Below are 24,212 nucleotides of genomic sequence, written 5' to 3' on the forward strand. Positions count from 1 at the left end.
AAGTGTCACGGACAGCTGCCACCAACTCGGTTACCATGGTGGAAAGCTTAGGCAGGGGTTCCCGCTCCGTGACTTCGTCCGATCCGGACAATTCCCCATCGGATTTGCGCTCCCTGCGAGGGGGAGAGTCAACCGGGCATGCCTCAAGGCGAGGGGGAGAAGCGGAGTCATCCGAGGAGGAATGCTGCCGCTCACGCTGCCTTTTAGAAGTCAGACGCCCTCTGTGAGAGTCGCTGAGAGGGGATGGAGTGGTGGATGCCACTGGAGTAGTAGCCGCCATGCGCTCCATGAAGGACATGGCTGCCTTGGCAACTAAGGCCAGATCAGCTGCCGCATTAGACATGGCGGAGGCCCAGGCGGGTACCGCTGGATCCGCAGGGGCAGAGGGAGGACCGGGCTGAGCAAGAGAAGGAGGCTGATCCTGTCCGGGAGCAGGGCATGAGTCACAGGAACCAGTGACAGAAAAAGGCCTAAGGCATATTTTACATGACTCCAGTGGAGCCTGAGAGGAAGCCTTGGAAGGCTTAGGGGCCCCAGGTTTAGGCATGATGGTATTCCAAAAAAAAGATTTCCTACCAGGTTGCTGCAATTCCTACCACCCAGGCAACAGCAGAAGTCTCCGGTCACCGAGAACTGAGGAGCTGCACGGCCGCAATCCAGCAGAGTCTCCGGCGTAGGGAGAGACAGAGCTGGACGCCGAGGCTCCGCCCCCTTGGACGCGTCATTGCGGCGCGAAATTTCAAATACACCCCTTCGCCAGAAACGGCGCAGCGGGGGTTAATATCGGGAGGAGCAGGCCGGCGGGAGCTGCAGAGAGCGCAGCGGCCATAAGATAAAATACACTCCTTCAGTGCCAAGATTGCCGCCGATGCGGCCATAGTCTGAGCTGCAGGCAGGTATCAGTGGAATCACCAGCCCTCCCCTGAAAGGCCCCCTCCCAACGGGAAAAAATGCCCCCAGCCGGTCCTTCTCTAGCTCACCTCAGGTCACAGAGCGCCAGACAGACGACATGAAGGGGTGGGGGGAGGGGGGGAAAGGAGGGAGATTGAAGCAGGCAATACTTATCTGCACAGCATGCTCCCTCGATGTCCAGACCAGCAGGGATTCACCTCTTCAGATGTCTGACTCCAATCAAGGAGAGCAGTGCTCTGGTGGAGGGTAGGCAGCAGGTGTCCCAGCAGCTGGTGGGATGCCAGAGCTAACATGTCGAGTCTGGATCCACTTTTCTTCTGTGGGGGAATGGGAGGTAGCCAGGAACCTTCAGAAGACCGTGGCAGACCCTCCACAGGGGCCAGGAAAGCGCAATGCTGACCTGCGTCCCCATCTGAAACCAGAAAAAAATAACAAACAGGAGAAGAATAAATGTCAACCTCCTTGAACGGACACTAAGCAAAGACTGAAGTTCTCCTGGAGGTGCCTGGGGGTATAGCCCGAGGAGGAGGAGCTTCTTTTTTTGCATAGTGTCCCTCCTAGTAATATCTCTAAGCTATACCCATGGTCTGTGTCCCCCAATGGAATGAACGAGAAAAATGTGTTCCTGCCTTTTCCAGTACAGAAAAAGTAACTAACCTTAAACCGGGTTGAAGTTCACAAAACTTCAGAAAATTGAATAGATCCATACAAGTTTAGTAGAGGAGCATTGCTTCTCCCTGTCAGAGTATGTCAGATTTGTTGCAGACTATCCCATTCGTGTGAAGAGTTTGCAAAAAATCCATGCGAATGCTGAAGGACCGTCTCCATTCAGAAGAGGACTTTTTCATTGACAGATACTTCTGCAGCAGATCTTCTATGTTGTCTCAAGACAAGCATTGGGACATTTCATTAGTACATGTCTGATTAGTGGTGTCCCCTGTGGATCACCAGAGCTAAGTGGCAGTGCTGCTTTGAAAGGGCCATGCAGCCTCCTCTCCTCTTGGCTCTGCTCCAGAGGCTGCAACGTGTCATGTCTGACTCTTGTCCTTCTTACCTGGCAGGTAAAAGTCATTTTAGGAGAAGATCGTGAGGCGATGGGCATCCTTCTCAGCATAGATAATGAAGATGGAATAGTGCGGATGGATTTGGACGACCAGCTTAAGATCCTCAACCTCCACTTCTTAGGGAAGCTCGAGTCGTGAAGCCTGCTGTGATGCAACAAACGGGGTCCTCCAGATTCTTTCTCGGAAGGGCAGTGCTCACACCATGGGAGATTTCTGAGAACAGATCTGAATATAAAAATGATGCATACACCTTTTCTTACTATCATGAACTACATTCGGGGCCACAGATCTCCTGCGCTCTGCGTGAAATAGGTTTTGAGCATTTGCAGCAGTTGTGTCCTTATTTCTTCTTTCAGCAGATTCGCCCTCAGAATCGTTTTTATTTTTAATGTTGTCTTCTGGTCTATCAGATATCAGTGATAGTTTTTTCTGGTGCAAGTTCCACTGTGTAATATTTATATGGTGCAGTCAATAAACCAGGAGAACGGAGTCTGTGTGGTCTTGATGTGGGGAATGACACATGCAGCTGAAGAGGCGAGATTCTTCTTCTTTTGTTGGCTCCCAGGTTTCCCGCCAGTGGGCGTCTGATATGCTGTGATGATGCCGAGGAGTCCCATAGCTTATTTTCTTCCATTGTATACAGTACACTGCCGCCACACTCCAGACTACGTTCCTGATACTTTGGATCATGTTTTCTCTATGCATGTCCATACAGAAAGCGAAGTCAGCTGTCAGGATGAACATACACAGAACCCCCCCCCCCCCTCCGTAGGCAAACCACGAAATATTATGTATACAACCCCTCGTGTTACTCCATGTGACGAGTATTTTATTGCTTATAGCTGTAAACGCTGTGAGTATCTCTATAATGGATGCAGAACTCCATGGGGTCCTCTAATATTATAACGTGTAGCAGGAGGATTGTTATTCCTTATAATACACACATCAGCTGCTGCCAATCCTTGTTTTGTACAGTCGTGGCCAAAAGTTTTGAGAATGACACAAATATTAGTTTTCACAAAGTTTGCTGCTAAACTGCTTTTAGATCTTTGTTTCAGTTGTTTCTGTGATGTAGTGAAATATAATTACACGCACTTCATACGTTTCAAAGGCTTTTATCGACAATTACATGACATTTATGCAAAGAGTCAGTATTTGCAGTGTTGGCCCTTCTTTTTCAGGACCTCTGCAATCCGACTGGGCATGCTCTCAATCAACTTCTGGGCCAATTACAGACTGATAGCAACCCATTCTTTCATAATCACTTCTTGGAGTTTGTCAGAATTAGTGGGTTTTTGTTTGTCCACCCGCCTCTTGAGGATTGACCACAAGTTCTCAATGGGATTAAGATCTGGGGAGTTTCCAGGCCATGGACCCAAAATGTCAATGTTTTGGTCCCCGAGCCACTTAGTTATCACTTTTGCCTTATGGCACGGTGCTTCATCGTGCTGGAAAATGCATTGTTCTTCACCAAACTGTTGTTGGAAGAAGTTGCTGTTGGAGGGTGTTTTGGTGCCATTCTTTATTCATGGCTGTGTTTTTGGGCAAATTTGTGAGTGAGCCCACTCCCTTGGATGAGAAGCAACCCCACACATGAATGGTCTCAGGATGCTTTACTGTTGGCATGACACAGGACTGATGGTAGCGCTCACCTTTTCTTCTCCAGACGAGCCTTTTTCCAGATGCCCCAAACAATCGGAAAGAGGCTTCATCGGAGTATATGACTTTGCCCCAGTCCTCAGCAGTCCATTCACCATACTTTCTGCAGAGGATCAATCTGTCCCTGATGTTTTTTTTTGGAGAGAAGTGGCTTCTTTGCTGCCCTTCTTGCCACCAGATGCGCTCACACCTGCCTACTGCCATTCCTGAGCAAGCTCTGCACTGGTGGCACTCCGATCCCGCAGCTGACTCCTCTTTAGGAGACGATCCTGGCGCTTGCTGGACTTTCTTGGACGCCCTGAAGCCTTCTTAACAAGAATTGAACCTCTTTCCTTGAAGTTTTTGATGATCCTATAAATTGTTGATTGAGGTGCAATCTTAGTAGCCACAATATCCTTGCCTGTGAAGCCATTTTTATGCAACGCAATGATGGCTGCACGCGTTTCTTTGCAGGTCACATTGGTTAACAATGGAAGAACAATGATTTCAAGCATCACCCTCCTTTTAACATGTCAAGTCTGCCATTTTAACCCAATCAGCCTGACATAATGATCTCCAGCCTTGTGCTCGTCAACATTCTCACCTGAGTTAACAAGACAATTACTGAAATGATCTCAGCAGGTCCTTAAATGACAGCAATGAAATGCAGTGGAAAGGTTTTTTTGGGATTAAGTTAATTTTCATGGCAAAGGACTATGCAATTCATCTGATCACTCTTCATAACATTCTGGAGTATATGCAAATTGCTATTATAAAACTTTTCCAATTTCCAATATTTATGTAATTCTCAAATTTTTTGGCCACGACTGTACAGTAAGGGGATAGCAGTGTGTCCCTCCCCCCTGTGCTACTGCCGCTGCCACCAATGAACGGAGAGAGGGGCGGGCGCACTGCGCCACCAATGATAGGACTTTTCCTACACAGAGCAGCACCCAGAGATGTCCCAGCACTTACTATTATTCCTGGGCGCCGCTCTGTTCGCCCGCTGTGCCCCATTACGGTCTCCTGCTCCATATGCCAATTACTATCGGAGCAATGGGGAGGAGACATCAGCTTCTCTAGTGGGCGTTCCTTCTCCCTGCGCTGGGCTGCGATTGGACAGCGCTACAGCCAGGGAGATGAAATGCCCACTAGAGAAGCTGATGTCTCCTCCCCATTGCTCAGATAGTAATTAGCATATGGAGCAGGAGAGGAGACAGTAATGGGGCACAGCGGGCGAACGGAGCAGCGCCCAGGAATAATGGTAAGTGCAGGGACATCTCTGGGCGCCGCTCTGTGTAGCCTAATACTTAAAGACTACTTTATATGGGTCCAGACTTTAACACATAATACAGGAGGCGGGTGCCGGTAGCAGAATCGCATTGCCGGCACCCTGCCCCTGACAGGGAGCTGTGATCAGCGGCAGTTAGCACCTGAGGGGTTAACTGCCGCTGATCTGCCAGTACCCGCCTCCTGTATTAAGGGGTAATTATCATTGGTGGCGCAGTGCACCCCCCCCCCCCTTCCTGCACAGAGCAGCAGGGACAGTGTGAAGTCCTATTCATCCTGATAGAGCTCTATCAGGGTGAATAGGACAAGGGATGAAAAAAATCCCAGTTTCTGGCCCCTAAGACAAACAAAACCACCAAACTATTAGGTATGAATCACCCCCTTTCCCAATTTCACATATAAAATGTATAAATATATCACATATTGCCACGTCAGAAAAGTCCAAACTATTAAAATATTAAAAAAATCTATACGGTGAACGCCGTAAAAAAAAAACTGCGCGATTAGCAATTTTTTAAAATGCGGAATGCATGTGGCTTTTTTTTTTTTTTTTTTTCACGTGGTATCGAGTATTGCAACACTTTTTTATGGTATCAAACTGAATCAAAAATTTGGTATCACAACAACTCTAGATCTGATAGCTGTAGTCACAACAGCTTTAATGCAAATATAAGGGAATCCGTAACATTGAAAATGCAGCCTAAGTTGAGAGCTAAGAATTTGGAGATGTATATTAAATCACTGTCCACTAAAAGAAATATTATTTGCAATAAGCAATATATTCTATGCAGTCAATCAAATGAAAGACTGACTGTCCCTGTTATAAATGGTCGCGTCTGCCAGAGTGAAAGCAACTGCTTGTTTGCAGCTATCTGATCCGGACCATAGTGAGAAGAAACACAAGCAGGCGAACCTGTCTATGATGTCCGTATGCCATAGGAACATTGGTTATCAAGATAAGAAAACCAGTATGAAGTATGTTTTACTGGGACTGTGCTCCAGGTGGCAGTATAGTTCATACCATACGAATTCTTCACATCAATGGTGGATTGAGGTTGAGTTCAGATGAGGTTTCCCTTTGCATTTTTTTTGCATCGAAAAGCCTATGGAGGAAAAAACAATAAACTTGTTAATGACTTCCCAAATGCCATTGAAATAAAAATAAAAAGCACTATGTAGGTGATTTTTCATTCCCTTTGTGCTTCCCCCCCCCCCTCCTAGACTAGTAATATTACATTTGTTTTGCAGTTCAGCCACATTCAAGTGAATTAGCCTGGGCTGCCATACCAAGCCTAGCCACTTTACAATTGATGGCGCTGTGCTTGGTATACTGTCAGTTGGCAATGGTCTCTTCATGGAGCTGATCCATACTTCCCAACATTGCAGTTGGTAAGTTAAAGGGGTTATCCAATACTAGAAAAATGTCCCTCATTTGCCTGGCCCCTCAGTGAATATACTTACCCTGCTCCCTGTACTGCTCCTGGTGCGCGGATGCAAACATTCAGTGTCAGGGGTGAGAGCAGCCAATAGCAGGAGGGGACGGGAACGAGCCTCCCGCCATACATCTCCTGGGCATGGCCAGCTTAGGCTATGTTCACACAACTGTTAAGAAAAAAAACTGCCACTTTGCATAAGTGTGCCATAATAAGTTTATCATACATTCGCCATGTGATTTTAACAGCTGGTAAAAAAAACATGAATTTCGTTGGTCTTGCATGATCACCCAGACGCCATTTTCTTTGGCTTCTGCAGCATGGAAGGAGATTCCCATGCCTCTCTCCAGGGTTTTGATGCTCATCAGACGGATGCCATTCTGTAGAACAGCCATTAAAAACACGCCTATTGACTTCTATGTGGTCTATCAGACCTTCAAAACGGTCAAGAATAGAATGTGTTCTATTTTTTGATGGCCAGTATTCACAGTCCATTAAATCAACCCACGTGTAAATGCACCCACAGACTTCACTTGTTTTGAAAACGGTGGTCTATTTTGAGTCCACCACATGAGAGGACACTCCCTATGGGGGTTACTGTTACCTAGCTCCCCATTATTATGCTGCTGGTTAAGACATAAGGGAAGTGTTGATTTCTAACATTAATCTGTTTTCCCTTAGTCCAGCACAATTTTACCGCTCTAAGTACAGGGAGTGCAGAATTATTAGGCAAGTTTTATTTTTGAGGATTAATTTTATTATTGAACAACAACCATGTTCTCAATGAACCCAAAAAACTCATTAATATCAAAGCTGAATATTTTTGGAAGTAGTTTTTAGTTTGTTTTTAGTTTTAGCTATTTTAGGGGGATATCTGTGTGTGCAGGTGACTATTACTGTGCATAATTATTAGGCAACTTAACAAAAAACAAATATATACCCATTTCAATTATTTATTTTTACCAGTGAAACCAATATAACATCTCAACATTCACAAATATACATTTCTGACATTCAAAAACAAAACATAAACAAATCAGTGACCAATATAGCCACCTTTCTTTGCAAGGACACTCAAAAGCCTGCCATCTATGGATTCTGTCAGTGTTTTGATCTGTTCACCATCAACATTGCGTGCAGCAGCAACCACAGCCTCCCAGACACTGTTCAGAGAGGTGTACTGTTTTTCCTCCTTGTAAATCTCACATTTGATGATGGACCACAGGTTCTCAATGGGGTTCAGATCAGGTGAACAAGGAGGCCATGTCATTAGATTTTCTTCTTTTATACCCTTTCTTGCCAGCCACGCTGTGGAGTACTTGGACGCGTGTGAAGAAGGTGTCTTCCAGAAACTGGCAGTAGGACTGGGAGTTGAGCTTGACTCCATCCTCAACCCGAAAAGGCCCCACAAGCTCATCTTTAATGATACCAGCCCAAACCAGTACTCCACCTCCACCTTGCTGGCGTCTGAGTCGGACTGGAGCTCTCTGCCCTTTACCAATCCAGCCACGGGCCCATCCATCTGGCCCATCAAGACTCACTCTCATTTCATCAGTCCATAAAACCTTAGAAAAATCAGTCTTGAGATATTTCTTGGCCCAGTCTTGACGTTTCAGCTTGTGTGTCTTGTTCAGTGGTGGTCGTCTTTCAGCCTTTCTTACCTTGGCCATGTCTCTGAGTATTGCACACCTTGTGCTTTTGGGCACTCCAGTGATGTTGCAGCTCTGAAATATGGCCAAACTGGTGGCAAGTGGCATCTTGGCAGCTGCACGCTTGACTTTTCTCAGTTCATGGGCAGTTATTTTGCGCCTTGGTTTTTCCACACGCTTCTTGCGACCCTGTTGACTTTTTTGAATGAAACGCTTGATTGTTCGATGATCACGCTTCAGAAGCTTTGCAATTTTAAGAGTGCTGCATCCCCCTGCAAGATATCTCACTATTTTTGACTTTTCTGAGCCTGTCAAGTCCTTCTTTTGACCCATTTTGCCAAAGGAAAGGAAGATGCCTAATAATTATGCACACCTAATATAGGGTGTTGATGTCATTAGACCACACCCCTTCTCATTACAGAGATGCACATCACCTAATATGCTTAATTGGTAGTAGGCTTTCGAGCCTATACAGCTTGGAGTAAGACAACATGCATAAAGAGGATGATGTGGTCAAAATACTCATTTGCCTAATAATTCTGCACGCAGTGTAGTTTACTTCTTTATAATAAAACACAAGGCGGGAAAGGATAGGTGTCTTTATATATACACTGACGAGCAAAAAGGTAACAAGGTTTTAAACTTTTGACTTTCAGGCTCCATATCTCACTATCCACTACAGCTTGGAATGTGAGACTCCCATCATTTTATAGACAATCATTTTGGCTATCTTATACATAAATTGGACTTGCAACTATTTAGCATATGATTTGAAGATTCTTGTCATGTAACTGCATTGTTACTTTTATGCTCCTTAAATTCAAATTTTTTTATTATTTTGTAAATCCGCCTTTGGCTGTCAACACTGCCTGAATCCTGGACGTGCTCTCCTTCCAATTCAAGCATGTCTTGACCGAAATCTGTACCCAGGTCTCTTCTACAGGTTTCCCAATGTTGGCACACACTAGTCAACTCACTTGGGTACAAATACAGCTTTTTTTTCCCCCGGCGCCTCCACAGAGCCACTCACATGAGGGTGTCCCTGCCCCCCAGTACATGAAACAACGCAGAAGCACATGATTTAAAAAGGCCTCCTCCCCTTACCTATTCAGTCGTTGTTTCCTGTCCTCGGGTATGTGCGGAAGCTTCTCCTGGAGTGCCAGAAATGATATCTGTACTGCCCATCCTTGAATAATCTTCCCCACAACTTGCAGGATAGCAGGCCGAACTGGATGGACAAATTTATTTTTTGGCCTTATATACTATGTTACAAGGTGGGAGGGCTGGAGCAGGGAACGGGAACCCCGGGTACGCATCGCCTCCCTTACCCGTTCCTAGGAGTAAGCCCTGCATGCAGGCTTCCCCGGGCTCGCGATACTCCCAGGTAAGGTTAAAGCGGGCGGGATCCGACGTAGTGACATCACCAGGCGAGATTCTCCTTGGGCAAGAGAATCTTCCGCTCAAGCGACAGGTCTACTTCCGGCGTCGGATGGCGTGGCATGCAGGACCATTTAAAACGGAGGGAGGAGAGTTCTATTCCGTCTTTCTCTCACCGCTTGCAGTCATGCTTGCTCCGGTGGACGCTGACTCCGCAAAGAAGCCTGAAGATCCCACTACCTCACCCGGTAAGCCTCCTCCCCAATGGGGCTTATTTTACGGTCCCTTCTTGAACACTACTGTGTGCTTCTTGCTAGGGCTGCTATGGAGCAGTTCCCATTCCTTATCACATGGTGGCAGTGGTGTTTTTTCCAGATAGCCACCCCTGGTGTAGGTGATGGTCTTTATATTTTTCCTGACCCTATAATTATTTTATTGAATTTTTTTAGGGCGGAGAGACCATGACACCTAAGCCAGCTAGTGGAGATTCGGGGGGCGCAAAAAATTTGCTATCTGTAGGAAGACGTTTCCCTCAAAATAAAAAAAAACCCTTATAGAGAAAGTGGTTACAGAGGAGTCGCCATCCTTCCTTGACACCATGAGAGCTATGATTAAGGAAGAGGTTAATGCGGCGGTGGAATCTAGAATTACGCCATAATCCTCATGCCCATCCACGTCTCATAGATCCTTTGCTTCCGATATGGCGTTTGATCTGGATAAAGGGGAACTAGTATCTGACCTAGACTCTGCTTCCTCAGATAATGGTTCTGATAAACCATTGTTTCTCCCTGAGGAGACAGAAAGTCTTCTAAAGACCATAAGGGCCACTATGGACATAGAAGAGGTCAAAGAAACCCACTCCGTCCAGGATCAAATGTTCCAGGGGTTGGGGGAAAGAAGGAAAAGGGTCTTCCCCATCCATAACAATATAAAGTCCCTGATATCTAAGGAGTGGAGAGATCCCCAAAAAAAAAAATTGTGACGAATTCCTTTTAAAGGAAATATTCTTTTGCGGAGTCTAAGTCTAATGTGTGGGATAAAACGCCAAAAATTGATGCCCCAGTTTCCCGCATTTCTAAAAAAAAACTCTCTCCCGTTTGAAGATATGGGTCTCTTGCGAGATCCTATGGACAAAATGTGAAAGTTTATTGAAAAATGCTTGGGAAACAAATACGGCTATGTTGCGTCTACCTGCACGGCCAGAACGTTATCCGTCTGGCTCAATCAGATAGAAGAACACTTAGCAGCAGGTACCCCCAGGGAGGAGATCTTAGCCTCCTTGCCTACGTTAAAGAAAGCGTCAAATTTCTTAGTAGATGCGTCTGCAGACTTAGTCAGATTCTCTGCCAGGTCTGCTGCATTATCAAATGCGACCCGTAGAACTTATCTGGCTTCGTACAGGGTTCAAAAAATCGCCTGTGCTCGATCCCCTGTGAAGGAGATAGATTATTTGGCTCGACCTTAGATTACATTTTGGACAAGGCTTCCGATAAGAAAAAAGGATTTCCTCTTGAGAGTCGTTATTTTCATCAAAGACGATCCTTTTGAAACCAGAAAAAAACGAGACTAGACCAGAGGAAGAAAGTGGGATCTGTGAAGTGGCAGCCATCCAATCCTGAAAGTTCCTCCCATTCTACGCAATGTCGCTATAAGCCATGTGGGGGGCAAGTTAAAAAACGTCACCTCTGCCTGGGAAGAAATAGGAGCCTCCCCACTGGTAGTAACTACTTTAAAAGAGGGCTTAAAACTAGAGTTCTTATCTAGTGTTGGTCGAGCACCAAAGTGCTCATGTGCTCAAGTAGAACACTTCCCAATGCTCGGGTGCTTTACCGAGCACAATGGAAGTCAATGGGATAACCCAAGCATTAAACCAGGCACCCCATGATCTGAAGAGGTGAGGGTGTTGGGACTCTAGTTCGGTTTAGGACTCCCTGCTGTGACTCTATATAGCTATGTCCGTATATGGAGTCAGTGCTTGGGGACACCCAGTGCATTTAAATCTAATAAAGTTTCTGGTGAGATTCGAACTCACAACCTTCTACATTACAGCCAAGAATCTTATCCACTACACTATAGAGTTGCATGGCCAGTTACAAAAAAAAAAAGTGAGACCTAGTAGCAAGTATTCCTATACAGCAGAAGTCTCATATGTTATATATATTTTTTTTGTAACTGGCTATGCAGCTCTATAGTGTAGTGGTTAAGATTCTTGGCTGTAATGTAGAAGGTTGTGAGTTTGAAACTTTTCAGAAATAGAGGCTAAATTAAATTTAAACATATATATAAGTTTTTAGCCATAATATATTTACATATATTATTATATATTTAGAATATATAATATTCTAGCTGAAGGACCCAGCTTCGCTCGGCTATATTTAATCTATTTCATATAATGTTTGTGTGTGTCGTTAAAAGATATCAACACTATCCTCTATAACAGTGACATCTACGGCACCCCGTCCCCTTAACAGTGACCTTCATAGCCCCCCACCCCTTAACACTGAGCCCCCCACAGTGCCCCGTCCCTTAAAATTGGGCCTCCACAGCAGCCCACCCCCTTCACTTTGACCTTGACAGCAGCCTTCCCCTTGAACAGTGAGTATTACAGCACGCCACCGCCTTGACAGTGAACTCCACAGTGGCCCGCCCCCTTAACAGTGGCCTTTACAGCAATCTGCCCCTTAACACTGACCTCCATAGTGGACCATTCCCTTAACTGTGACCTCCACAGCAGCCTGTCCCTAGGGTGGCCAGAGGTCCAGTTTTAGGCCGGACAGTCCATCTTTCTGGCGTAGGGCCTGGATGGACACAAGGATGTCCTTTTGAACAGCTCACTCTCAGAAAGCAGCACTGTGCTGTCTTGAGTGTGAGCTGCAGGATGAAAGTCACCGTCCCTCCCTCAGGACAGACAGCAGCAGCATATAAATGGTAACGGGCTAGTATAATGCCTACACATAGCTTGGCCTAAAACATCAGGACAGACAGCAGCAGCAGCAGCATGTAAATGATAATGGGGTAGTATAAGGCCTACACATACCTTGGCCAAAATCATCAGGACAGACAGTAGCAGCAGCATGTACATGGTAACAGAGTAGTAAAAGGCCTACACATAGCTGGGCCCAAATTATGAGGACAGACAGCAGCAACAGCATGTAAATGGTAACAGAGTAGTAGAAGGCCTACAGATAGCTGGGCCAAACTCAGTCATAACAGACAGGAGCTGGTTCTTGGTTTGTAGCAGGAATATGTTCACAGGAATGGGCCCCCGCCAGACCGGGGCAACACCAAAAATAAACTTATACACCTGTCACGGCGGGGAGTGGGGGAAACCCCCCACTGTGCGGTGTCAGAGGGTAAAGGGGGATCAGCCTGGCCAAAAGGAGTATCAAGGGAGCAGGTCACCTCCTACCGTGTCCCTAATCCTCTCCCTGACTCCTCACTGTATGAGCGGACCCCGATGGTAGGACGACTCATACTCAGGATTCCTAGAAACCCTAAGTCGCCCTGGTAATCCCTCACTTAGGAGCAGGGGAGAGACAACCTGTTCATCCCAGTCATGGAGGAGCAGGAGTCTCTATCTGAGGCCAGAGGGGAACACATACAGCTATAGAGATGGCAGGTAAGCGAAACCCATAACACACTTACCTGCCACAGACACACTGACTGGAACCCGTGCACAAGTGCTGGTGTCCACACCAACATTAAAAGGACACAGCACACACCTCAACCACACAGGAACACAGGACATCCATAGCTGCAATAAACGTGAGACACCATAAAAACATCTATGACCACAAGGGTGGCCCTCACTGGACAGATGGAATATGAAGACCAGGAAGATAGCTCCAGCATACACCATGGCTGGAGTACCCCTCAGCTTCAGGCATCCAGCAGAGGCTAAATAGCCCAAGCAGCCACACACACATAAACCCAGTGTTAACAAAACACTAGGAAGGGAGTTAACGCTTCCAACACCAGACAAGGGAAGGAAGCCACTTAAAGGGGAAGTGCACACACAAGCATGGAAAGCTACACGTTGCCGCAGGCAACAACATGCGTGGCAACCATGTCACAGCAATCACCCAGAAGGCCGAGACACTGCCACCCCATGCACACACAGCAACACGCTGCCGCGGGCAACTGCAAGTGTAGCAACAGTGTCACAGCGCACACCATAGGCCGTGACAACACCTCTGACAGCAGCAGGTTCTTTGTCTACAGCAGGAATGTGTTCCCATGCATACAAATTGCAATATATTCCTTTGCCAATTTTTATTTCAAAGGATTTTTAAGATTGTAAAACCCACAATTAATAAAAAAAAAATATATATATATATATATATATTTATATATATAAGATGCGTCCACACAATGGGGCCTTTCTCAAGCAGTGTCAAAATTGAATGGTGCCAAGTACAAATACAAACTCAGGTGATTATTTAATGAAAACTATTAATAATTGATTTACATTTAATGTGTTTGATTAGTATTGTGTCTAAAAATAAAAAAATCCCGTTTAAAAAAAAAATTGACATAATATACAAGTATACATACTGTGAAGAGATTAATAACTTCATGTGAATTCATAATATGTGCTTAAAGGGAACCTGTCACCTCCAACAAACATCCCAAGCCGGCAGCAGTACCTTAGAGTAGACAGCAGCATGTTTGTAACTATCCTTTTCTTGCTGCAGGCAGGGAAGCAGAAGCTGTAAAAACGTTCTATAATCCCCTGCCCGGCGCGCTTCTCTAGTCAGGCTTGAAGTCACGGAGGCAGCGGCCTCCTTGCTTCAAGTCACGGTAACCACGCCCCCTTCCCTGCCCCTTCGCTGTGATTGACAGCTGGCAGTTCGGCAAAGCCAGCCGAACTGTCGTGCATAAGCGCTGTCAATCACAGCGAAGGGGCAGGGAAGGGGGCGTGGTTACCGTGACTTGAAGCAAGGAGGCCGCTGCCTCCGTGACTTCAAGCCTGACTAGAGAAGCGCGCCGGGCAGGGGATTATAGAACGTTTTTACAGCTTCTGCTTCCCTGCCTGCAGCAAGAAAAGGATAGTTACAAACATGCTGCTGTCTACTCTAAGGTACTGCTGCCGGCTTGGGATGTTTGTTGGAGGGGACAGGTTCCCTTTAATTCATCAAAATTACATTTTAAAAAAATGATGTCCAAAAACAATTGTGTCATTACAATATCAGGTGTACCGATTAAAAACATAATGGAGGGGGCCAAAAACTAACCAGCATAGATCCAATATAGCGCCCCGTTTCTTTAACAACGCATGTCGGCGCATTGCTTCCGCACTACATAAAGAAACATGTGATCGCATCGAAGGAGGAACACACACAGGCCGCGAGTGTCCATAGATAGTTCACATGATAACAGATCACATGTTCGCACCTGAAATTGAAGGCAAGCTGAGTCACAAATGCATCCTGTCTATGCGGTCACATGATAGCAACCATGGAAATGAGAAGAATAACTCCCAAAACGGTGACATGGCTTCAAGAATATTATATATACCACAGTTTATATAGCAAAGTAAAAAGCTGTGATTATTTAAAAATCGCATGTGCAAATTATCATTACATAGTTGTCGAGAAGTCATATAAAATATAAATGTGTATATATAGATTATATGTGGCAATAACGCTCCATTCCCAAAACCGGATTACCACACGGATGAGTATAACGCCAGTCACACCCAACCATGTGAAGAGGTCAACATGGTAGTCAGGCATCCTGTTCAGGACGACAGACAACACCATGTTCGAACCTAAATCTTGTTTAAAACAATGAAGAAAATTGAATTAGGTTCCTCAATCAGTCCTGTACAATGTTAATGACACAAGACCTTTTGAGAAGGGAAGCCCACATGCGGTCCCCACCTAGTTTTAGTAAGAACCACCCCAGGGCCGCCCAAAACCCAAGTAAAGCAAAATTATAACATATAAAATGAAATAAATAAAAAAATTACGTTTTTTTGGTGAATGAAGCGTAACACCGCATGATTGAATTTTATTCAAATGAATCTTTATATATATATATACACTAGCTGAAGGACCCGGCTTCGCTCGGGTATATTTAAAGGAACACTGACAGGCCAAATCAGCATATATAGTTATATATATGACATTACAGGTCTTATATAGTCTATTAAAAGCATCTAAGTATCCCCCCTGTCCACCTTATAAATACCGAAATATAAAGTTTTATAACCTGCTTGTCACGATCCTGCGCATGGGCAATTGAATCCTCCTGGCATCGTTCATGTCAAATCTGCCCATGCGCAGGATCGTGACTGGGGAGAGTTGTAGCTGCCGCCCAGCGAAGTGAATATTGATGAGCTGGGCGGGGCTTCAGAATGGCAGTTGGGAGCGGCTGGCTGGGCGGATTTTGAGATGAAACGCCGCCCCTTGGGCAGATTGGTGACGAGACAGGCAGGTTATAAAACTTTATATTTCGGTATTTAGAAGGTGGACAGGGGGGATACTTAGATGCTTTAAATAGACTGTATAAGACCTGTAATGTCATATACACTCACCTAAAGAATTATTAGGAACACCTGTTCTATTTCTCATTAATGCAATTATCTAGTCAACCAATCACATGGCAGTTGCTTCAATGCATTTAGGGGGGTGGTCCTGGTCAAGACAATCTCCTGAACTCCAAACTGAATGTCAGAATGGGAAAGAAAGGTGATTTAAGCAATTTTGAGCGTGGCATGGTTGTTGGTGCCAGACGGGCCGGTCTGAGTATTTCACAATCTGCTCAGTTACTGGGATTTTCACGCACAACCATTTCTAGGGTTTACAAAGAATGGTGTGAAAAGGGAAAAACATCCAGTATGCGGCAGTCCTGTGGGCAAAAATGCCTTGTGGATGCTAGAGGTCAGAGGAGAATGGGCCGACTGATTCAAGCTGATAGAAGAGCAACGTTGACTGAAATAACCACTCGTTACAACCGAGGTATGCAGCAAAGCATTTGTGAAGCCACAACACGCACAACCTTGAGGCGGATGGGCTACAACAGCAGAAGACCCCACCGGGTACCACTCATCTCCACTACAAATAGGAAAAAGAGGCTACAATTTGCACGAGCTCACCAAAATTGGACTGTTGAAGACTGGAAAAATGTTGCCTGGTCTGATGAGTCTCAATTTCTGTTGAGACATTCAAATGGTAGAGTCCGAATTTGGCGTAAACAGAATGAGAACATGTATCCATCATGCCTTGTTACCACTGTGCAGGCTGGTGGTGGTGGTGTAATGGTGTGGGGGATGTTTTCTGGGCACACTTTAGGCCCCTTAGTGCCAATTGGGCATCGTTTAAATGCCACCGGCTACCTGAGCATTGTTTCTGACCATGTCCATTCCTTCATGACCACCATGTACCCATCCTCTGATGTCTACTTCCAGCAGAATAATGCACCATGTCACAAAGCTCGAATAATTTCAAATTGGTTTGACAATGAGTTCACTGTACTAAAATGGCCCCCACAGTCACCAGATCTCAACCCAATAGAGCATCTTTGGGATGTGGGGGAACGGGAGCTTCGTGCCCTGGATGTGCATCCCTCAAATCTCCATCAACTGCAAGATGCTATCCTATCAATATGGGCCAACATTTCTCAAGAATGCTATCAGCACCTTGTTGAATCAATGCCATGTAGAATTAAGGCAGTTCTGAAGGCAAAAGGGGGTCCAACACCGTATTAGTATGGTGTTCATAATAATTCTTTAGGTGAGTGTATATAACTATATATGCTGATTTGGCCTGTCAGTGTCCCTTTAAAAGATATCAACACTATCCACTATAACAGTGACATCTACAGCACCCCGCCCCCAAAACAGTGACCTCCACAGCCCCCCACCCTTTAACACTGACCCCCCCACAGTGCCCCGTCCCTTAAAATTGGACATCCACAGCAGCCCACCCCCTTAACTTTGACCTTTACAGCAGCCTTCCCCTTTAACAGTGACTTTCACAGCATACCACCCCCTTGACAGTGACCTCCACAGGGGCCCGCCCACTTAACAGTGGCCTTTACTGGATTGGGGGCGTGTCCTTTTGAACAGCTCACTCTAAGACAGCAGCACTATACTGTCTGAGTGTGAGCTGCAGGGAGAAAGTCACCGTCCCTCCCACCTCTGCAGCTGACAGAAGTTGATTTTTACCTTCATTTTTTAAAGGGGCGTGGCTTAGCTGGACCTGGGGGCAGAGTTTTAAGTCTTTTGAGGGTGGACACATTGTGGCAGGGGGCGTGTCTGGGCTCCTTCCTTCAAGAGTGACGCCCCTCTGGGCACCTTATTGGCTCATTTGTATATCAAATAAACTGGATTTCAGAGGATAAAAACATCTATTGCTGGAACAAAGGCACATCTTGAAATAAGGTATTAAGTGCTATTAGGCCATGGCTTTACTTCAATAGCGATTATCCTGGTGATGGATTTCCTTTATAACTCATCTACAGCAGTGAAAATAAATGGCTGGGTTGTTATGGAAACCTGAAGTAAAACTGTATGTGGAGGCTGAAGGACCTGAGAGCTTCTATTGGCTGATAAGGGTCATGTGACCAAGCTTCTATTGGCTAATACATTTTTTGGGAATATCTCAGGAACGGTACGTCCTAGAGAGCTGTGACCTGGTCTAAAACCTTCCCGGACACCTGATGTACCTCTGTGCCAAATTTTGTGATTGTAAATGCGATGGTGCAGATTCCTTTAGCGGACACACACACACACACACACATACACTCAGCTTTATATATTAGATATATATATTTATAAATATTGACAATATATGATGAACAGAGCACATGCGCAACAATGAAGCATGCACACCAGTTTAAGAGAATTCTAATACTCGATAGTTGATAAAGTCCAAGGGCAAATAAGTGGTCCATGCTGGTTGTCGTCAGCAGGATCAGGACAGACAGCAGCAGCAGGTAATTGTTAAGGGTATAGTATAAGGCATACACATAGCTGGGCCTAACTCAGTAATATCAGGAGAGAAAGCAGCAGGTGGAAATTGGTAACGCTGTAGTGTAAGGCATACACATAGCTGGGCCTAACTCAGCAGGAACAGAACAGACAGCACCAGGGAAATGGTAACGCTGTAGTAAAAGGCAGACACATAACTCATCAAGATCAGGACAGACAGCAGCAACAGGTAAAGGTGGAGTGTAAGGCCTGCACATAACTCAGCATGATTAGTTCAGACAGCAGCAGCAGGTACATGGTAATGGTCGAGTCTAAGGCCTACACATTGTATTGCTACTTCTGGTGTCCTTGAGGACTGATTTTAACACCGCTATTTCCTACACCTTTATACATTAAAACTTAACTTTTATTTTTACTTATAGTAGTCAGTCACTTTTATTTAGCGATTTAAATTTTTTTGCTGGTCACTCAGTTTACACTATCCGAATTTGGATGTTACTATTATTCCCTCATACCTAGGATGGATACATGATTTCACTGCTGGCTGCGCGCTGCCAATGTATCAGTGAATGGTGTCTCAGTATCTCGGATCTGTCTCGTACCATCCATTCTAGTTATATATCACTGAACTAACGTATCTGTCACTGAGTGCTTGCTATATTAAAAATATTGAGCTTCGCTGCCCCCCGCATGTTTCGCCGTGTAACGGCGTCTTCAGGGGTTAGGGCAGTGTATGAGCTCGGCCTAACTCAGCAGGAACAGATGGCAGCAGGTTCTTTGTTGGAAGCAGGAATGTGTTCCCAGGAATAGTCCCCCACTAGACCGCGGCAACACCAAAAATAAACTTAGACACCTCTGACAGCAGCAGGTTCTTCGTCTAGAGCAGGAATGTGCTCCTATTCATACAAAATGAAATATTTTCCTTTGACAAAATTTTTTTTCGAATGTATTTTTGTACAGCCCACAATAAATTAGTACAACATTAGCTCCACACGCTGCCCGCATTGGTCTGCTCTCAGTTTCCATATTGGGCACATCGAGTCTGGAGAAGAACACTGCGGTAACGCAGCCTGCCGTGCCATGTGCTGATTCCGCTAAGCCAGAGGGCAGCAGTACTTTCAGGGCTTAGCAGCGGCTCTCTCATCCTCCTTTTGTCTGTGAAGAGGCATGGTTACTGGCCATCGCACGACCCATACATGATCAGCGCCGCACACATGCTGGGCTCCGGCCATCGGCAGCATCCAGCCGTCTTCTGCCCGTCTGAGCACAGAAGCCAGTGAGGAGTCAGCTTGCCTCGGCCCGGGTCTGGAAGTATCCCCGGCTCTGCCGCCGGGATCAGTTCCCCTCCCCTCGGTGATGACTCAGTCACGGCCCCCTGCTGCTGGTGGGGTCCTCGGCGGCTGTCTCCAGTGCGCAGCTTGGATCATCGATCGCAGGTCAGGCTGCTGAATAAGCCTTTAGCTGCGAGGCTTGATTACACATGGGGGGTAGTGTCACACAGCACGGGACAGACTTCTCCAGGAAGGGGCTGACAGGCACCGGGGAGCACCTACACTGTCATCCAGCATATCAGAGTTTATAGTCTGTTTTGAAGGCACCATGTGTTCTCGAGTTACATAGAACTGCCAGTAAACTTACCCCACAAAATGAATACAGCTGTCCTTCATCTTTGTTGACTTGACTTGACTAACGGTGCCCTCAGCACTGGCTCTCCCTCCTGACCAGGCCCAGACTCCTCGACGTCAGCAAACTTCTCAACAAACTCTTCCTTCTCCTCCTCATCCTCGTCCTGGTCTTGGTGGAGCAGTGATGCCTCTTCTTGCTCCACCAAGGCACTCTTACCAGCATCGAGCAGGCGTTCTAGTGTCCTAACCAGCAGGAAAACTCTGGGGAGCATGTCATTGAGGCCGACATGCTCTCCGCTGCCCATCTTTGTTGCCTGCTCAAATGGGGCCAACACGTGGCAGACCTGGTGTATCTGCCCCCACACCCACACCAGCATTGGTGATGGAGGGGTGTGGGTGTGATGGCCCGGAAGTGCCTTGGTCCAGCAGATACTCTTTCACCGCCCGTCGCTGCTCCCACAACCTCTCCAGCATATGGAGGGTGGAGTTCTACCGCGTCACACTATCCACATTCAGCCTGTGAGGTGGCAGGCTGTTGTCCTTCTGCAGTTTGGACAGGCGGTTGGGGAGCATCGGAAGTGGCTGGCAATAATCCGTACCCTTTGCACGATGTCGCTCAACCTTGTGTATGAGTGTAGGAACTTCTGTACCACAAGGTTGAGGACATGTGCCATGCAGGGCATGTGTGTTAGACTGCCAGCATGGAGGGCGTCAAGGAGGTTGCTGCCGTTGTCACAGACATCCATACCTGCCTGGAGCCTTCGGGGTGTCAGCCACTTGTGGACCAGAACATCAGGTCCAGTCTGTCACCGTTCCCCTAAGCTTACAAGCTGGAGCATGGCCTGGAAGCGGACGTGCCCCACACTTGTGTAGCTACGGGGACACTTGCTGGGGGGCTCAGCAGCGGGGGAGACATTGGCCTGAGGGAGAGCAGCAGTTCTCCCCTGGACACCCCGGGGCGGCACCACAAACTGAGATGCCGCTACATCTGATGATCCCTCCCCGGTGCCTCGGAGGGACACCCAATGGGCAGTAAAACTGATGTATCGTCCCTGCCCATGTCTGCTGGTCCAGGCATCCATTGTCAGATGCACCCTGTCGCTGACAGCGTGATCCAGCAACAGGGATAGATTCTGCACAATGTGCTGGTGTAGGGCAGGGACGCCGGTCCTGGCAAAAAAAATGGCGGCTGGGGACACGCCATCTGGGTTAGGCCTGCTTCAACATCTGCCGGTATGGATTGCAGTCCACAATATTGAAGGGCAGCAGATGTTGGGCGTAAACACTTGCCAGGAGCCCATTGAGTGAACGCACCCTTCGGTCCCCGGGGGCGTAGGCCGCGGTGCGGTCAAATGCATCGGCAACCAACGGCTAGCGCCGGATGGCAGTGAAGGCGATAGAGGAGGGTGCAGAGGAGGCAGAGGTCTGGCTGCCGGTACCAGTACCTCTAGGAGAGGGAGTGGGCGAGTGGGAATGCATTGTTGGAAGGGGGTGGGGTTGCTGAGGGACAGTGGCAGAAGCTGCTGTCCCCTGTGCATTGCTGCTGGCACTGCTGTGACCAACCTGCATCTGGTCCCACTCCCGCCAGTGGTTGACTCTCAGGTGCTGGGTAAGGGCAGTGGTACCCAGCCGAGCAACAGACCTCCCTCTCCTCACCCTGGCATGGCACAGCTGACAGATGGCAATTGTCTGATCGTCTGCTGCCAGGGTGAAGTAAGCCCAAACAGGCGACTTACACACCGACCTCCTGTCAGATGGGGTGGTGCTGGCTTGCGCCTGTTCAGGCTCGGTGCGCACAGATGGAGTCGGCACCTGCTGCTGCCATTACCAGTGGAGACCCTGCCACTGGGCTCCCTGGTGACCGTGTGCACCGTTTGCCATGGGTGCCTACCTTCCTCATCAGTGCTGGGAGGAAGTCACGCTCCTCTTCATCCCCTGTAATGTCAGACCCAAGGTTGACCAGTGGTTGACTGAGGGGAACAGCAGACGTAGAGCCCCTGACCTGGCTCCGCTGACGCCTGGGTCTGACTAGGTGCGGGGTTCTGTGGCTGAAACCACCCGCACCAGTTGGAAGGGATGTCACTGGGGTACTGACAGGCGGTGCCCCCTCCTCCATCCCTTCCAAAAGGTCCTGACCATCCAGACCAAGCCCTAGCTCACTCTCCTGCATTACCACCCCCAAGATGTCCCTCTCACTGTCGCTGTCAAACAGTATCAGGGACGTGTCTTGGGGGCTGGGGGCTGGTCCTGCAGGAGGTGGAGAGCTGCTACTGCTCATAGCAGGGGCAGAGGACTTTGTGCCACTGGCTTGTGTCACGAATGAGTCCTGAGATGAAATGGGGCGGCTGCCACGCCCAAAAACATCAAGGATGAGGCGGACGCCCCTGCCACCTGAGCCTGCCCCTCCGTAGGTAGAGGAGTCGCCCCGTGCTGACAGCGGTCCAGCACTGGACCCAACTCCCCTACAACAACCACGGCTGCCGGCACGACCACGTCAACTCATGATTTGACCAAATGACCACAATGTTTTTAAACAACAGAACAGAAACACTACACTAGCTACACTAACTAACCTACACTATCTACCACTATCTGGATTATATATATATATATATATATATATATATATATATGAGGTATTAGATGTAATATGACGCAGGAATTCAGCACAGTACAGAAATCACACTTCTCTCTCCCTCACAACTGCATGAAACTGCACAAAATGGCTGCTGGGGAGGTTCTTATATAGTAAGGGGTAGGCAACTTTCCTATTGGTTGCTAGGATGTTGCTAAGCTCTGACAAAGATATTGCAGCCTTCTCATTGGCCCAAAAATTAGAAGCAGGGGGGGATCATGTGGACTGTTTGAAAAAAAACACAAATATTTAAAATTACGAATATATAGCGCTATATTCTAAATATTCGCGAATTCTCTAAGTGCCGATATTCGCTATTAATATTTGCAGTACTAATATTCACGCTTAACACTAGTCTTCATAGGGGATCAGTTACGCCATTTTCAGTTCGGAGCCCTCCCATTCGGACTCTCCTCGGCTCCAGGAGTATTTTCAAAGATCATGGTCACAAAATACCTTCACCTAAAGGGGATTCTAATTGTGCCATATTTGGATGACTAATCCTGATTGCTTCACCCTCAGAGGAAGCTCTACGATCCCACCTTTCCCAAGTGCAAGAATGCTTTACCACCTTGGGGTGGATTATAAATAAATAAAAATCTGACTTGTCTCAAGATCAGAGGAAGCTCTTCCCGGGGGTACTCCTAGACTTTCACCTGCTAATGTCTTTTTTACCTCTAGAAAAACGGAAGTCTAGTTCGGAAAAACTCTCAGTACTGCAGCCAAAGGGCTTCCTCTATAAGGAATATCATGACCATCCTAGGTCTTCTGACGGCAACAATCCCGTCGGTCAGAAGGGCTCAGAGTCACACAGGGATCCTTCAAGTCTTCCTCCTGTCCTCCTGGGACGGAACCAATTCCACTCTAGAAAAATGTGTTCTCATTCCCAATTCCGTAAAATAAGCTTTGATCTGGTTGAGAAAAGAAAATAACTTGCAGACAGGGATCTGTTGGCACCAGGAAAAACAGATGATCGTGACCACAGATGCCAGAAGTTCAGGATGGGGCAGTCACACAGAAGAAAAAGTAGTTTAGGGCAGATGGGGCAAAGATATGTTAGATGCTTCCTCCAATCTGAGAGAACTCTCAGCCATCTACAAAGTCATTGTATCCCTTCACACACCCTCATATACAAAACATATAAAAGTGTTGTTGGACAATACCACGGCAGTAGCCTACCTGAACAGACAGGGAGGGACCAGAAGCCATTCCCTAGGGGCAGTGTCTCGAGACATTTTTCTTTGGGCGGAAAATAATCTTATATCCTTGACAGCAGTTAATGTGAAGGGAGTGAACAATGTAGTAGCCGACTTCCTCAGCCGCCAGACTTTGAAGGAAGGAGAATGGTCCCTGAATTATGAAATATTTCAGCAGCTCTGCGAAAAGTGGGGAGTTACAGATCTAGATCTATTTGCCACAAAGGACAACAGGCAGACCCAAAAATGTTGCTCCCTCTCCCGACGAGATCAGTCATTATTGATAGATGCACTATCCCAACCATGGCCGAAGACTCTTCTTTATGCTTTTCCTCCCTTCAGTTTGATTCCAAGAGCTCTAATAAAGGTGAAGGAAGAAGGGGCTCAGGTAATATTCATTGCTCCATTTTGGCCAAGAAGGTCTTGGTTCCCTCTTCTTCTCAGGCTGTCTACAGGGA

The 24,212-nt window shown here is 46.9% G+C and overlaps 1 protein-coding gene across 2 annotated transcripts in view; it reads left to right on the forward strand.

The window, feature by feature from the left end:
- The window catches only part of SUPT5H (SPT5 homolog, DSIF elongation factor subunit), a 35,864-nt gene extending 33,399 nt beyond the window's left edge, over window positions 1-2,465 (forward strand). For both annotated transcript variants that reach the window (XM_040442553.1, XM_040442554.1), the window contains exon 30: window positions 1,974-2,465. In XM_040442553.1, the coding sequence (XP_040298487.1) occupies window positions 1,974-2,114 (141 nt within the window). In that variant the 3' untranslated portion in view covers window positions 2,115-2,465. The remainder of the gene's footprint in view (window positions 1-1,973) is intronic.
- The last annotated feature ends 21,747 nt before the right edge of the window (window positions 2,466-24,212 follow it).

This window comes from Bufo bufo, chromosome 8, assembly GCF_905171765.1.
Source record: "Bufo bufo chromosome 8, aBufBuf1.1, whole genome shotgun sequence".
Classification (NCBI taxonomy): domain Eukaryota; kingdom Metazoa; phylum Chordata; class Amphibia; order Anura; family Bufonidae; genus Bufo; species Bufo bufo.